This window comes from Cololabis saira, chromosome 24, assembly GCF_033807715.1.
Source record: "Cololabis saira isolate AMF1-May2022 chromosome 24, fColSai1.1, whole genome shotgun sequence".
NCBI classification, from domain to species: Eukaryota; Metazoa; Chordata; class Actinopteri; order Beloniformes; family Belonidae; genus Cololabis; species Cololabis saira.
In genome coordinates, this window is record NC_084610.1 from 2,512,979 (window position 1) to 2,530,522 (window position 17,544).

A 17,544-nucleotide genomic window follows, 5' to 3' on the forward strand; every position below is an offset into this window, starting at 1 on the left:
AGCAAGTTAGACGATGACATAACTGCTTCAAAGAAACAACAGCACACGTTTACATGCACATGCCCATTTATTTAATGACAAGTAAGTGTGTGAGCAGTCACCAACATAAGCAGGGTGATACGAGTGGATTCCTGTTCACCAACACTTCACAGATCTTCTGTTCCTTCTTCCAACTCACTCTAGTTCATTAGCATCTTAAAGAAACTGAAACTACTTAAAGATAAAAAACAACAGAAACATAAGTGATGAATACTGGTTTGAAATGTGATAACTGTCACCTGCAGAGGAAGAAACCTGTCAGAACCGTTGACCTGAATATTTAACAGTTTGTATAAATAAACCCGTTCTTCAAAGCAGAAACGATGATACATTCACCATTCTTTGTACTGCAAAGTAAAACCCGGTGCCATCTTTAAAACGCGGCACCTTTTCATAGCACAGAAAGAAATTATGCATCATAAATATATTGCATTGTGAGAAAAAACAAAACTACACGTGTCTAGAACAGCTGCAGGATCCATGACACAGGAAATCCATTTGTTTGCAAACCTTTGCAGTTTAAGAGCAACTTCAGGAACAACAAATGTCCCCGTGGGACTCGTTTTATTCTTGCTGTTCAGTTGTTTCTTAAAAATAAACTAAAATAAAACATTAAATGAAAAACAGGAATGAACATAAGAAGAAAAGGTGGTCCGTGCTGTCAGCTGAAGTTTTAATAGCAAATAAAACTTGTGTCCTGCATCAGTCAACGTTTCTTCTCGCCGGTCTGCTCCGATCGGACGGAGCTGCTCGTTTCTCTGCACCGATACTTTGTGCTTGTGGCCTGGCCGGCCACATTCATTAGCTTCACTGACAGTTTCTCTGGTACGGAACGTACCGGAGCAGAGGGGCGGGGTTTAAGATGGCTGGCATCCAATCAGCAACGAGTCAAGGCTGTTTACAACATGATGCTGTGCTGTACGAGGGAAAAGAGGCTTAAAAGCGTCTTCAGAAAACCTCAGTGATGTCACAGAGGTTTCTGCCCGTGACCTGCTTCTTTTGGCATCTATGAGCCCGTTTGTAGTGTAAAGTTGAGTCCAAAGGAACCAGATCAACTCTGTTTGGCAGTGGACGGTAATTAATCTGGCCGGCCAGGCTGCTTTAATTCAAATGCATGTCCGCAACTGTTTGGTCTTTTTTTTTTTTCTCCTGCATTCAGAAGTCAAAAAACAGGGTTTCAAAATGTTTTTAAAGTAAGAATGTCATTTTTAGACCATCTAGAGCCGTTATACTGTTATATTTTCACGTTGTAAAGCGAATGTACATTCAAAAGATAAAGGAAGAGCTTTCACGATGGAAGTTTGTTGTTCTAAAAATGCCTCGGCAGTAACTGTTTCTCTACAAACACGGAAAAAAGGGAGCGTTCGGGGCCGCAAACTAACTAATACTGATGGCTAAAAACTGAAAACGCTGCGCAAGCAGGAGGAAAAACGCCCTTTATAAAACCCGCCTTAATCTTCACAAGGAACTGCACCAGAGCCGAGTGTCGGCGCGTCGGCCTGCAGGAGGAGTTTGGTGGTTTATGTCGCTGCAGTGAGGGACAAGTTTGGCAACCGTGGCCTTAAAAAGACCTTCAACTGGCTTTTATTTTGAAAGTCAAACTAAAAGATTCTGCTTGCAGATCAAAGAAGAAGCAGTGGAACTTCATTACTTAGTTTTAGAGCCTAAACTACAGAAAAGAGCAACCTTTTGCAGCCGACAGACAGACAGAAATGACCTTTAACCCATCAGTGCTGACTTTATCATGCGGTTGCAGCTGCAGGGTTGCAGCTGAAAACACACGAACCTCTCACATCCCCTCAGACGGCAGGAGCCCTTTGTCAAAAACGAACACTTCACATCACTGGAACCACGATTCATTGGCACAAACACTTCAAAACGTCACTACTTCCTCACACGAGCGGGAAAGGAAACGTCGGTCTCCAGCCGCGCGCAGTTTCCAACTGAGGAATCTAATTGAAATAAAAAAAAACTGCCACCGTCTACTCAAAAATCCAAGCAAATAAAAGATGAGACCGTACCGTTGCATAAACATGAGTACAAAACCTAACAGTCAGTGGATGTACAACACATGTGAGTGAGCCCGAGGGGGCGGAGCGGTGCGTTTGTGGGCGTGTGGACCCCCTCGTCCCCTCCAGAGCAGAACCAGAGCCCTACTCCAGGTCGTTCATGTCCTCCGTCATGATGGTGCTGGTCTGCTCCGAGGTCACACCTGGAACACAAAACCAAACTACTTTTACAACCACAGACTCCAGAAGAAGAACTGAAACTGCTTCCAAATAGGCCTGTGTTGAAAAGATCGATTCTCTGATTTTAAATCGATTCTCATATTAATTCCTAAAAATCGATTCATATGTCTAAAGATCGATTAAAAAAAAAAATTTTTTTTTTTTTTTCATCATTACATTACAACTTTTGGTACTTTTTTGTTTATCCCCAAAAAAGGAATATTTTGTTGGACACGAGAATAACTGGTGCCATGTTTTTGCCTTTAAATATGTTTAAAGGTATGAAAACAAAGTTTTCAGTTATAATTGCATAAATTGTCTATATTTCTTTGCTTTATATACTGTCTTGGGGTTACATTTGCATAAATGTTAAAAACCAAATTCTCATAAATGGGGAAAAAATAAAAGCGATTTGATCCGTCTCCGTTTCCTCCCTGGATCTGTTTGGTAATTCTGACCCACAATGTTTCTGTTTCAGTTCTATCAGCATTCTGGGAGCTGATTGGTCCTTACAGCATCATTAGCTGCCAATACTTGCTGTTGAATCTCAATATAATACTAGTATTCATATGTTGCAGAACTACACAGTCATATAATTCATGCAACAGCTGAAAAAACAGTTTTATTAACAGTAACTCAAATCAATATCGGATCGAATCGTGATAATCGATTCTGAATCTTAAGAATCGGAATCGAATCGATTCTTGACATTTAAATCGATCCCCAGCCCTACTACCAAACTGCATTCAGGATTTGTTCCAGATAAAAGAAACCCTCTATGACCTGAGAGGAAACTCATGTTTGAGACGACGACAGCAAGAACTAATATTAAAAAGAGATGGACATCAATTAAGGCTAGAGAAATTTGGAATAGTTGTTCTAGTTCTATCTTCAAGTTTAAGGAAATGTTTAAAGAAAATACTGTAAATAAATATAAAACACTATGAATATAGAGTATAGTATCAAAAACATTCTAGAATGTGAAACGTCAATTTTGTGTTTTGTCTTACTTATTTTTGTCTTTTTATGTATTGTTTGTTTCAACGGAGTAATGCTGATGTCTTATATTTAAGCTGATCATAAGAAAAAAAGGGTAGGCACTATAAGCTACGGCTTCAGCTACACCTTTTGGGCAAGGGAAATGTTTTTTTTATTACCTTTTCATCTTATTTTGTAAAAAGTGTGTACAAGCCGAAATAAAGATAAAGATTCAGATTCAACTGGACAAAAGCAGTTACCTGTGATGCTAATTAATATTATTTTGACATTTGTTCTGATCAAATCTGCTCAAACGTCATTTCAAGGGTCGTTACTGAAATTTATCAGGCAAATTAGCCGTTTTTCTCAATGATTCTGTTGATCATCGGAATGACCAAAAAAAACAATGGCTGATGTTATTAGTCTACAGGACTGTCTCAGAAAATTAGAATATTGTGATAAAGTTCTTTATTTTCTGTAATGCAATTAAAAAAACAAAAATGTCATACATTCTGGATTCATTTCAAATCAACTGAAATATTGCAAGCCTTTTATTATTTTAATATTGCTGATCATGGTTTACAGCTTAAGAAAACTCAAATATCCTATCTAAAAAAATTAGAATATTCTGGTAATCTTATTCTTAAACTGTAAACCATAATAAGCAATATTAAAATAATAAAAGGCTTGCAATATTTCAGTTGATTTGTAATGAATCCCGAATGTATGACATTTGTGTGTTTTTTTTTTTTTTTTTTTTTTTTTTTTTTTTTTTTTTTTTTTTTTTTTTTTTTTTTTTTTTTTTAAATTGCATTACAGAAAATAAAAGAACTTTATCACAATATTCTAATTTTCTGACACAGTCCTGTAGCTCCACAAATCTGTGATATCACTCCAACCAGACGGGACAGACATGGCGGGATTAACGTCGTACTTGAGGCGTCGTCGTCGTTGGCAGATTTCTTCTTGTCCCCCACGTATCCGTGACTGAGCAGCTTGGACATGCTGACCGGAGTCGTCTTCTTATCGTAGGACCTGCGGAGGCGACAGCGGTGAACACGCTAAAGCTTCCCTACCAGCGCCTAAAATCACTCTGATTTAATCAGCAGTCGGAACGGCGGCGTTCCAGAGCTGCTGCGACTTCCTGCATGTTCTCACCTTCTCTTGTATTTGTTAGTCATTGTCAGACCCTCCATGTGATCGGCAGCATCGTCTGGAGACATCTGTGGGACGGAAAAGTCCACCCAACGTCATTATCGACGCAGCATTATCATTAACCCCCCAAAAAATGGATATATGTTTATATACAGAATTACTAACTTTACTTTATTGACAAAAAAACTAATGAACAAGTGTGAAACAGGTCTGGGGGTCAGAGCAAAGGAAGAAACTAAGGAGAAAAACGTCATGCAATGGAAATGATGCAAATAATGTGCAGAAATAAAACTGACTTCAACACAAAGTGTTACGTTTAAATAAATATACACCTCTTATCAAACAAAAAACCAACAACAAACATGACAACTGTTCTCTTTGGCAGCACGTATTAAGGGATAATTGTTGAAGTTGCCAGACATAAATACATGTGGCATCAAATATTCAGTTTCCAGGGTGCTGAGAACGTTTCTTATTTCATTTTATGACACCAGTATTTTTAAACATTAAGCATTTAAAATATAAAATTAAACTAGAACATACGATTAAAAGTTAAATGGCTACATGTTACATTTAAGTATAGTTATAAGTATAGCTAATCCGACTTTTGGATAATAATGATAATTAATACCACAGGACATAATTAATTGTCCTCTGCCAGTGGTATATTGTGTGTGTGTGTGTGTGTATATAATATATATATATATATATATATATATATGTGATTTTTCTTTAGTGGAAACAATCTATATTAAAATTTGATGCACAATATAGCCACTAAAAATTATTCATGACAATTATCTTTTTGTCTTAAATTTCTTACTGTGAAATAACATAACAATAACATAAACCACTTAAATATACATGCATCATCAAAATATGGACACCACTCTGTACTTACCTAATTTTTTTATTTATTTTCTGTCAATAGAAAATAAACCCCCTAACCACACAGAAAATGCAAAGATGGAAAAAATATGGGTAAAAAAAATAAAGAAATAAACCAAATAGAGGAAAGGAGATGGCAGAAATTCAAATAATGATAATAAAAGATGGAGGGCTCCAGCAGGGCATGGATGTTGGGGGGACTAGTTTAGTCTATTCACCTTCTCTTTACCCTGCGAAAATCTATCAGCATCTCTTTCCCAGGACGAACTGCTATCAGTGCCAAACGGTGCAGCCAGAATCTGCCTGTCCGACTTCATCTGGCTGTCAGGAGACGACGCTTTACTTCCGCTGCAAGTAAAAAACCACGGTGACATAGTACCGGTCAGTACTTCCCATATCCGGGGAAACGTTTGGGGGTCCAGCCCAGATTTCGATGAAATCGGCCACTCTTTATGGCTTTAATGAAACATTTGGAATGTTCAGCATCAAATCAGCTTCTTTATTTAAAGGTATAGTCTGTAATCGTATTCAAAAACATTTATTGTTACTGGGTGAAATGGTCCTTCCATCCTGAGAGTAGCCAGTGAATAATGTGTTCAGAAAAAGGAAAGAAAAACATCCGACCTCTCTGACAGCTTTAATCCTGTAAAAACTCTGATCTGTTTTTTGCGCACCGAATGAAACGGATTGGTCAGAGGACCAGAGGATTGGCAGGGGGGAAAGAACCAATCATATGCCTTCATTTTAAGTCCCGCCCACACCCCCCTCTGTCCCATGTGCGCACTCGTCACATCGAAAAATCTTGCCGGAAAACTTCACACACTCGAGTCACGTTTGGTGAAGAATGGCAGAGAAAACGAGAAAACGCAGCCAAAAATACCAGCTCCAGCGTTACTTGTAACGGCTCCCCCTGCTAAAAAGGCTAAAAAAAGAAATCCAAAGTGCGATTCTGCGATTCTACTTTCAATTCAATTCAATTCAATTTTATTTATATAGCGTCTAATACAACAGAGTTGTCTCTAGACGCTTTACAGAGACCCATACCCAGAACATGACCCCCGAGCAGATATTACATAAACAATGGCAGGTAAAAAACTCCCCTAGTGGGAGAAAAACCTTAAGCCAAACAGTGGCAAGGAAAAACTCCCCTTTAGGAGGGAAGAAACCTTGAGCAGGACCAGGCTCATCAGGGGGGACCCTCCTGCCGAGGGCCAGACTGGTGGGTCAGGGACGGCAACAGCACAGCAGGCAGGTGGAAGCAGCAACGGGATGACCGGGGGTGGGGACCGCAGGCCAGCACACAGCTCCCGAAGCTCCGGCCCAATCAGCAAGTCCCAGGTTGGGGTGCAGGGTCAGGAAAAGACTTGTGCTCCGTAATGCAAGCTACAAGCCACCCACGGCCACCTGCAGGACAAAAGAGAGAAAAGGGAGGAGAAGGGGGGGGCAGCAACGGGATGACCAGGGGTGGGGACCGCAGGCCAGCACACAGCTCCCGAAGCTCCGGCCCAATCAGCAAGTCCCAGGTTGGGGTGCAGGGTCAGGGAAAGACTTGTGCTCCGTAATGCAAGCTACAAGCCACCCACGACCACCTGCAGGTTCCGGTGTCCGGCAAAGGATGCTGCAACATGGACAAAAGAGAGAAAAGGGAGGAGAAGGGGGGGCCAGCACAAGAAACTACAGGAGCGACTCTGACACACTAAAGTTTACACTACCTAGAGATTTACCAACACCAACTAGAGGTTTACTAAACACTAACTATAGGCTTTACTAAACAGAAAGGTTTTAAGTTTAGTTTTAAAGGTGGAGGTGGAGTCAGCCTCCTTAACCCAGATTGGAAGTTGGTTCCAAAGTAATGGTGCCTGATAGCAGAACGCCCGCCCTCCAAATCTACATTTAGATACTCTAGGAACTACGAGTAAACCTGCACTCTGAGAACGGAGAGCTCTGACAGGAACATAAGGCACTATCAGGTCTTGCAAATAATGCGGAGCTAAGCCGTTTTGGGCTTTATACGCAAGTAATAAAATTTTAAATTGGATTCTGAATTTTACGGGTAACCAATGGAGCGACGCTAACACTGGAGAGACGTGGTCTCTCCTGCTAATTCCTGTCAGTACTCGTGCTGCTGCATTTTGGATCAGCTGGAGCCTATTCAGCAAATTACTTGGACATCCTGCTAACAACACATTACAGTAATCTAGTCTAGAAGATACAAACGCATGAACTAGTTTTTCTGCATCACTCTGTGAGAGGATTTTCCTAATCTTTGCAATATTACGGAGATGGAAAAAGGCTATTTTACAAACCTGATTGACATATGGTTTAAACGACAAATCCTGATCGAAAATAACACCAAGATTTCTCACAGTTGCACTGGAAGCCATCGCAACACCATCTAATCCCTTCCTAAGATGCTCTGGACCAAGAATGATAACCTCTGTTTTATCTGAATTTAGAAGCAGGAAATTTCTGGACATCCAGTCCTTGATGTCCCTAAGACATGCCTGAAGTTTAACTAACGGTTCTGCTACTGGGGGTCCCTGGGGATGGAGACGTCTCCATCCCAGCGGGGGCGGAGAGCGCCGGTGCGGGTGGCGGTGCTGCGGTGCAGGCTCTGTTCCACGGGTACGGCGTAGCCTACGGCGTAGGGTACGGCGTAGGGTACGGCGTAGGGTACGGCGTAGGGTACGGCGTAGGGTACGGCGTAGGGTACGGCGTAGGGTACGGCGTAGGGTACGCGGCGACGCGCACCATTCTGCGTTGGTGTAACGTGGAACCATAAATCAGCTTCAGTGTGTCTCTGTCTGCTGTTCTGAACTTCTCTGTTGTCTCATTTTGCTGGGACGTCGGGTTCCTCCGCCGAGACACAACTTTTGCGGTATGCGTTCATTTTTGTGTCTAAAAATGATGCGCAGTGCCCACCCGATCAGAAACGGTACAGATATTCTGTGATATTTTTTTATATTTATAAAAAAATCAAATTATAAAAAAATAAAGGATCCCCATAACTTTGATTGGGTGGGCAGGACGCACGTTTGGGTGGGCACAGCCCACCCCTGCCCCCCCCTAAAACCGGCCTCGCTTACAGGTGAATGAGACATGGGGTAGTTTTGTTGAAAATGTGCTGTCCAAAATGTCCAGGAAAACTGGACTCCTGCAAATGCGCGTTCCCCAAACTTTGTGGGGGCGTGGCTTTGGACGGAGCGCTGACGGGAGGGGGAGGAGGGGGCGGGGCTTAGAGGAGGTGCCACTTTCAAATCTTGCTAGCTCTCCAACATTACAGACTATACCTTTAACTATCACTTTCAGCCACTTATTCTTTTCCGCAGCAATACTGTAAACACGTTGTTTCCGCGGGGGAGGAAAAAAAAAAATCATCAATATATCAGAGATTCTGCTTCAGGCTACAAATAAGAGGTGAGAACTTGCAGGGAACCGACTCTGGAAGTTCCTCAGAGCTTTTAATTGCACACAAATGCCTCGTGGGCGTGGAGCTTTATCTTCACCGCGGTCGACAGAGTTCTTACCCATTTGACTCGTCCCCTCCGAACCAGTTGGCCGGGTTGTAGGATTTCTTGGGCATGTCATCCTCATCAACATCATGACTCAACAGCCCTGCAGGAGGAGACACAATCTTCTAAATGAAGCCGAAACACTGCAGGCAATTATGAAGCATTGCCTCTCTAAAAACACAATGTGCCGTTTAACTGGCAGCTCATTCACAGCGTGTTCCTGAGGGCGGCGAGCCGTAATAGACGATTTAAAATGTTGTTGTCACACAAATCCCCACAATTGTCCTCCACTTCCAGCGCAGCGGCGATAAAGGCAAACAAACCCTTATCCATGTGGAGCATGACAAGAAAGTCACACTGCACTTTTCAGGAGGAAACAAGTGAGCAGCAGATGTTTGTTAGTTAAGAGTTTCCAAATCCACCAGCTCGGACTGAAAAAGAGAACTGGACACTTTGTTGGGTTTTTTTGTACGAGTGCAGAGCAACGACCAAAATTGGAACCAGGTTTTTTTTTCTTCTTTTTTAAATTTTCCACTAGTTCCGATCGAGGACAACTGGTGTCGGCACCGACGCATCGCTGGCTGAGGTGCAAAAACTAGTTAAGACAAAACAAAGTGATCACCATCGCTAAGAATCGCATCTGCGTCGCATTTGTAAGAGAACAAATGAATGAAAGGAGGAAGGCCCTGTCCCAATACAACCACTACCCCTACTTTTCATCACTACCCCTAAATTTTGCACGTTCCCGTGAGGGTAGTGGTGTCCCAATTCCTCATCTAGGGGTAGTGCACATATCGAGGGCGAGTGGTTATGAATCTAGCCCTACAGAGCAAGGGATTTCAGATGCTGACTCGCTGACCGAGGGCTCGAAAAATTTCCCAGAATGCTTTTCGTCGTCATTTGCAGACTGAATCAAAAAAAAAAAACATGGCGGACATTTCTTATTTTTTAGTGAATAAAATCAATATTTTGAGTTAGTTTCTGCATAAAAATGCGTTTTGATTACATTTCTAGCGAGAAATATATATTTTACTTTCATAATATTTACTCAGTGAATGTACATAATCACTCGTTTGCTCGTTGTTGCGAAGATCACGCCAGAATAAAGGCTGATTTATGGTTCCGCGTTACACCAACACAGAGCCTACGGCGTAGGTTACGCGATGACGCGTCGTACGCCGTACCCTACGCCGTAAGCTCTGCGTCGATTTAACGCAGAACCATAAATCAGCTCCGGAGCAGGCAGGCAGTTTTGATCCAGAAATTTTCGGAGCAAATTTCTTAACAGGCGTAGCTACAACTGTTAGATTTCATCTATTAAACCAACATTTATTTTCCTAAATGATTCATTTCAGCCAGAGGTAATTTTCCACAGAGCTGCAGGTTTCTCCCCGGGACAACGGTGCAGGTTGACCTGGTGATCACGTCTGTACGTGAGCTGCTGCGTCCCGGACCGGCGGCTATTATCATCGCCGAAAACATCGGGTCAAATTTCTTAACAGGTGTTATTTGGATAAACTGAGCCCAGGTTGGGGATCTTAACGGTTACTTTTACGCCTGTAAAAATATTAAAACTTAATAAAGTGGCATATTAACAGCGCTACAGCTGAAATTAAAACAGCTTTTATCTCTGGGCTTCCTGATAATGTGTGACGTATGTGCAAACGTAACTACACAGTCGCAGTCGCTTACGTACCCGAACGTAAACCACGCAGTGACGTAGCAGCAAAATTTAGGGGTATTGCTGAAAAGTAGGAGTAGTGGGAGTATTGGGACAGACCCCTGGGAAGATTACAGGTGCCCTAAAATCTGTGGCTTCTTTTTTAGGGCTAGTGGTAGTGAGGGAGGGCTAGTGGTAGAAAGTAGGGGGTGTATTGGGATTGGCCCTTAAAGAATGAACATCCAATTCAAGCATCAGTGGAGGAGAGTGCCGTATTTTGAATTATATGACAGCAGCAGCAAACATGACTGTTTTAAATCAGCACTCGTGGTTTGTGAGAGATATCCAGCATGCTGCAGACAAAGGGATTCAGATCAATAAACGTTGAGTGTTTCAGAATCGGCCACTCGTGTTTCTAAAGCACTGACAGCGATCAGGCGTTCATAAATACAAGTTAACACGTTCAAGTGTGGCGTTATTAAACGCTGTCTGGAGCGTCGTCTCTTGGAAACTTTGCTGGACGTTTCTGGACGCTGAAAACATCAAGGCCCAGTCCCAATCCTCCCACTACCCCTACTTTTCAGTCCTACCCCTAAATTTTGCACGTTCCCGTGAGGGTAGTGGTGTCCCAATTCCTCTTTCCACCTAGTGGTAGTGAAGAAAACGAGTGTAGTGGCTATGAATCTGTCCCTACGGAGCGAGGGTTTTCAGATCCTCACTAGCTGAACTAGGGCCAGAAAAATTTCCCAGAATGCTTTTCTTCGTAATTTGCGGACTGAATAAAAAAAAAAACCATGGCGGACATTTCTTATTTTTTAGTGAATAAAATCAATATTTTGAGTTAGTTTCTGCATAAAAATGCGTTTTGATTACATTTCTAGCGAGAAATATATGTTTTACTTTCATAATATTCACTCAGTGAATGTATATAATCACTCGTTTGCCCGTTGTTGAGAAGTCTTTTTCAAACCTCGCCAGAATAAAGACTGATTTATGGTTCCGCGTTACACCAACGCAGAGCCTAAGGCGTAGGCTACGCGGCGACGCGCGCCGTACGCCGTAACCTACACCGTAGGCTCTGCGTCGATTTAACGTGGAACCATAAATCAGCTCCGGAGCCGGCAGGCAGTTTTGATCTCAAAATTTTTTGATCAAATTTCTTAACAGGCGTAGCTACAACTGTTAGATTTCATCTATTAAACCAACATTTATCTTCCTAAATGATTTATTTCAGCCAGCGGTAATTCTCCACAGAGCTGCAGGTTTCTCCCCGGGACGACGGCGCAGGTTGACCCGGCCGTGAGCTGCTGCTGCTCCGGACCGGCGGCTCTTATCATCTCCAAAAACATCAGATCAAATTTCAGGCGTTATTTGGATAAACTGAGCCCAGGTTGGGGATCTTAACGGTTACTTTTACGCCTGAAAAAATATTAAAACTTAAGTGGCATATTAACAGCGCTACAGCTGAAATTAAAACAGCTTTTGGCTCTCAGCTTCCTGATTTTAGAGGTGGTGCTGAAAGTAGGAGGAGTATTGGGACAGACCTGGGAAGATTTCAAGTGCCCTAAAATCTGTGGCTTCTTTTTTTTTTTAGGGCTAGTGGTAGAAAGTAGGGGGTGTATTGGGATGGGCCCTAATCCACAGGACAACACTGTGACCGCTCCCTGAACACGTCAAAGACCAGACGACGGAGGACGGTTTACCTTTGTGTCCCCCCCCCTTCGCCAGCTTCACATAATCCGAGTCGGTCTCGAATATCCCGACCCGCCGTCCGCTGATCCGCTCCACTGGCGAGGTGTCGTCCACGCTCTGGGACAGACCCGGGATCTGCGAGGTCGGCCCGGACACGCCGCTGTTGGCAGCAGCACCCGGCTTGATGCCTGGAAACAACGGAGGGTTACACCCGCTTCTCCTCACCGCGCCACCCCGTCACAAAACAGGGAGATGCTTTCTGGGTAATCATGTCAGGAATTTTACTTTGACTCACCCTCCAAAACTGTTGATACTGATTTTATTTCTGGCTGTTAAGTGTGTTTGGTCTTTGTTCTTCAAATATTTAATATTCCTTGAAGTCAGAACTATATCTGTAGCGCATCTTTTACAAATACATGCCCTTCGTGTCAGCTTTAAATAAAAATGGGTACTCCTAACGGCAGGGCGGCCCGCTGTGGAACCGCCCCGTTAAACATATATTCTCCAATGCAGATGACTAAAAATAAAAATAATGACCTGACAGACCTGAAACGGCTAATAAATCTGCAGTTGGACAATCTCTGCAGAAAACATTAATAAAGAAAACATCACCTTTTCCCTCTGAAAATCAAAATCTAACTTTATTTGTAGAGCCCCTTTCATGCATAAAATGCAGCACAAAGTGCTTTACATAAAACAAATACACAAACATACAGGACTCTCAGAAAATTTGAATATTGTGATAAAGTTCTTTATTTTCTGTAATGCAATTAAAAAAACAAAAATGTCATACATTCTGGATTAATTACAAATCAACTGAAATATTGCAAGCCTTTTATTATTTTAATATTGCTGATTATGGCTTACAGTTTAAGATTAAGATTCCCAGAATATTCTAATTTTTTGAGATAGGATATTTGAGTTTTCTTAAGTTGTAAACCATGATCAGCAATATTAAAATAATAAAAGGCTTGCAATATTTCAGTTGATTTGTAATGAATCCAGAATGTATGACATTTTTGTTTTTGTAATTGCATTTCAGAAAAATCACAATATTCTAATTTTCTGAGACAGTCCTGTAAAACGTGCACTTTAAAAACAGAAGGAGAAAGTAAAATTAAATATTATTTAAATATATTTAAAAGAGTGTTTTATCAAATGCTAGACACTTTTGAAATTTGATCACAAGAAGCAACCAAGAAAATCACAGATCTATCATCACCATCCACTGTATATTTTTATTTATTGTATTAATTCAGTTTATTTCTATTTTTAAAACACTGGAACCTTCTGACATTGATTGCTTAAATGATCTACCACAGACCAGTTGGTCATTATTCACAGTACGACACAGACAGAGCTCCATCAGACCTGTTATTGTTCAAACCTGCTGTTTTAGTGCTTAAAAACCATCTTAGAGAACATTTAGTTAATTTCCCTTTGGGAATTAATACAGTATTCTGAATTTCATTTACACGTGTTCATGAGACAGAGTGCTCCGTTTAGATATAAGACTGTGTTGAAGAAAAGACAATTGGTTGTACCGGCTCACATGGAAAATTGGTTCTGGATAATTATGACTATTAGACAATGAAATGACTACAGGTGTCATAAAGCAGACAGCTGGCCCTAAGTGAGCCACAGCTGGGGTTTATGGACGGCTCGGCCTATATAACTCAACAGAAAGCTATAAACCTCCATCCTCCTGATTATAGTGTGCTATTAAAAAACGGCTTTTTCTTTGAAAAGCCTCTTAAAATTTCTCTGACTTTGTTATTGAACACTTCACAAATATAACAAATTTGCATCTTGGCATCCTCGTAACACACAGTACAGACAACCACTGTAGAAACGTGAATGATGCATGAGTGATGCATCACTGCAGTGCCTGTTCTGCTGAAAATAGTCAGATTCTGCTGACCAGCCGGGCAGCGGGTGCATCAAGGTTCAGATTAGATCTACCGGCCTGTTTCTGCAGCTAAATAAGTCGCCCCTCCGGTGCAACTCTTAAAAAGTCCTGGCTCTTCATTGTTGTATTTTTGGTGTTGTGACTCTCTGCTAGGCCGGATTATCCATGTACTGAACCGGGCGAGCGTGCAGGGGCACCAGATCAAATTTAGCTGGACCATATATGTCATATTCTTGCTTTTCTCTTTATATTTGCTGGTAGAGGAGCAAACAGGTACAGCAGTAACTGATTATATAATAAAAATACATGAAAATAGTAATAATACAATAAAAATAATTGCGTTTGAGTGAGTGTGCTGTTCCATACCTTCACATTAGCTCATTCAGTAGGCCTGTTTGATTGTTTAGTCATATGCTGTAATAGTTTTGCATATAGTCCTCAGACAGGCCATATATGACGGAAATGATGATAGTGAACATGTGGTGTTACATCGGCATGTGAGTTTCATTCTGATTGGAGCATCATTTATTTGTAGTATGAGTGTTGAACATGTACTTCAGCAATACGTTCATGTAAATCTATGGTCTTTATAACCAGAGTAAATGTACCTTTTTTTTTTAAAATGTGGGAGGAGGGGGCACTTCAAGTGTGGTCACCCTGGGGCAGCACACCGAGTTAATCCGGGTCTGACTCTCTGGATGTTTTCAGCAGAACTGACCTGCATGCCCATCATCTCAGCACCTGGACTATTCTACTATAAAGCCTTTAACTTTGCAACTAAATGCATAATACCATCATACCAGGCCATCTAAATGCACATGGGATGATGACTAAGTTATCAAATGTAGTTATTAAATGATTGTGAACAGGCTCAGGAGCTTCCCAGGCTGGATACAAAACCTGTCCTTCTGTGTACAGGACTGTCTCAGAAAATTAGAATATTGTGATTTTCTGTAATGCAATTACAAAAACAAAAATATCATACATTCTGGATTCATTACAAATCAACTGAAATATTGCAAGCCTTTTATTATTTTAATATTGCTGATCATGGCTTACAGCTTAAGAAAACTCAAATATCCTATCTAAAAAAAATTGAATATTCTGGGAATCTTAATCTTAAACTGTAAGCCATAATCAGTAATATTAAAATAATAAAAGGCTTGCAATATTTCAGTTGATTTGTAATGAATCCAGAATGTATGACATTTTTGTTTTTTTTTTTAAAATTGCATTACAGAAAATAAAGAACTTTATCACAATATTCTAATTTTCTGAGACAGTCCTGTAAATCAGACAAACATTTCAAACACTTGAGCTACAAATAATTAGGACTTTAGTCAGAATCTCACCGCCAGGTTTGGTCCTCCGATGGTTGGGAGCAGCAGCAGCAGCAGCAGAACTCATTTCAGCCATTTACAAGGCGATCTGGGGGCAGATCAGAATACATTTTAAATCCAGAAACAGCCAGGATGATAAAATAAAAAACCAGCACATGTAGAAAGAAGAAGAAGAAAGCTTCCTTGAATGAGAGTGGTGACGACATTGCACGATGCTCTGCAGTTTCTCCCCGTTAAAAAACAGATTTATTAAATTAAAATGAATAACCACAGGGATCAAAATGATGCCGAAAGAGGTAATGACACAAAAGCAATCGTAATAAATAATATTAACTAATATAAACCGCAGTGCAGCCATTATCCAACGTTATAAACCTTAAATTTGATGCTTTTTCTAATGGAGTTCAGTCGTGCAGAGCAGATTTGTAGCAGCTAATATCTCCACAACTAAAACACTTTTCCAACTGTAAAAAAGGCCATTGTGCGTCTGAACACAAAGTCTTGTCTATTTCTACACTAACATATTCCAGAGATAATACAGTAGACAGTTTTCTGCAGCGTTACAATGAATAGTTTGACTTAGCACCGGGGCTAACAAAGCCCTGCTAACTCTGCCGCAAAGGCTCTTCGGCAGTCACTTTCTGTTTTTACTTTCAATATAAGCAGCCAACAGTGGTTTATCAGTGAGATAAAACATGCCTTACGGTCTCAGGGATGTGTGTCTTGTAGAGGATCCTTGCAGGGAAAAGAAGCCGCTAGCTTGTTAGCTTGTTAGCCTCAAGGATGGATCAGCACAGATCAGGAATCAACGACAGAGGTCTCACTCTGTCCAAAAAGTGATTGCCTGCCAGAATCTGATTTCTCCCCTGAAAATAGGCATTTTCACCTGCCAAAAATTGATTGAAGGCCAAATACAGTTAATGAAACGTTTTCTGCCTAAATATGATTTGATATCATTCTTGAGCTTCATAATATAAATACTAGAGCTCTCAAGATTGCTTTTAACTCTTTTAAAGGACAATTACAACACAAAATAGGCATTTTCACCTGCCAAAAATTGATTGAAGGCCAAATACAGTTAATAAAAAGTTGTTTCTGCCTAAATATGACTTGATCTCATTCTTGAGCTTCATAATATGAAAATCTGACGTTTTAATCTGACGCAATCACTTTTTGGCACGACACCGGAAATCAATCCCCGAACGGAGTGAGACCTCTGTCTCATGTCCTGCCTGTACACATGTATATAGACGATCTTTGGCCACTACTAGACAGAATCAGAATGAATCAGGTTCATTGGGTTCATTGAGTGAGATGGAGATGTCAATTTCCCTGAGGGAACCTCCCAAAGGGATTAATAAGGTCGTTGGAATCAGAATCTGAATATATATATATATGTATATATATATATATATATATATATATATATATATATATATATATATATATATATATATATATATATATATATATATATATATATATATATATATATATATATATATATATATATGATTCTGTCCTTCACAGGATAAGTAAAATTGATCACTGCAAAAATTCTAAATCTTAACAAGAATATTTGTCTTATTTCTAGTTAAAATGTCTCATTTTAGTAAAAAAATCTCATTAGACTTAAAACAAGACTCGTCACTGAAAAAAAAACACTATTTTCACCTGTTTCAAGTAGATTTTCACTTGAAATAAGTAGAAAAATCTGCAGGTGGAACAAGATTTTGAAGATAAATCTTGTCCCACTGGCAGATTTTCCTACTTATTTCAAGTGAAAATCTACTTGAAACAGGTGGAAATTGTCAAATAAGTTAAGGGATGGAAAGGAGGGATGGCAGTTTTACAGGGGGGATGATTTAGACCGTTTTTATTTCAGGGGGGGATGCCATCCCCCCTCATCCCCCCTCAACTCGAGTACTGACTACAGATGCAGGATGAGGATGTTGAGTGAGAAGTACAGAGGCGGTCAGTGGGAGCTGCATTGTGTCTGGAGACTTTGAGAAAGCTTATGACGGACAGGGATTTACAAACAATTTTTTTTTTGATGACTGAATATCCTTTTAAGAATTCACAAAGGTCACAAGGCATTCCAATACCAGAAAGATATTTCAGCCCCAGTCAGTGAAATTCACTG

General features: G+C 40.6%; 1 protein-coding gene across 2 annotated transcripts; it reads right to left on the bottom strand.

Annotated features, from left to right (window-relative positions):
• Positions 1 to 48: 48 nt before the first annotated feature.
• On the bottom strand, positions 49 to 16,211 carry LOC133424983 (uncharacterized protein C7orf57 homolog). 2 transcript variants are annotated; one of them, XM_061715608.1, is made up of 8 exons: positions 16,106 to 16,211; positions 15,414 to 15,489; positions 12,164 to 12,340; positions 8,816 to 8,903; positions 5,507 to 5,636; positions 4,404 to 4,468; positions 4,180 to 4,280; positions 49 to 2,251 (listed from the first exon to the last, which is right to left on the bottom strand). In XM_061715608.1, exons 2-8 carry the CDS (start codon positions 15,475 to 15,477, stop codon positions 2,193 to 2,195), a joined length of 684 nt encoding a protein of 227 aa, XP_061571592.1. In that variant the 5' UTR covers positions 15,478 to 15,489; positions 16,106 to 16,211; the 3' UTR covers positions 49 to 2,192. The 2 variants fall into 2 exon arrangements, with proteins under 2 accessions (XP_061571592.1, XP_061571593.1); XM_061715609.1 differs by having other exon boundaries at positions 16,101 to 16,205.
• Positions 16,212 to 17,544: the final 1,333 nt, after the last annotated feature.

Bases quoted from the DNA above. Each gene is read 5' to 3' on its own strand.
- LOC133424983 (XM_061715608.1), bottom strand. From the start codon at position 15,477: ATGGCTGAAATGAGTTCTGCTGCTGCTGCTGCTGCTCCCAACCATCGG. The intron at 4,469-5,506 runs GTGAATAGACTA...TCCGTCCCACAG, and splicing joins TTTCGCAGGGTAAAGAGAAG to ATGTCTCCAGACGATGCTGC. The intron at 2,252-4,179 runs GTACGACGTTAA...TTTGTGTTCCAG, and splicing joins CAACGACGACGACGCCTCAA to GTGTGACCTCGGAGCAGACC.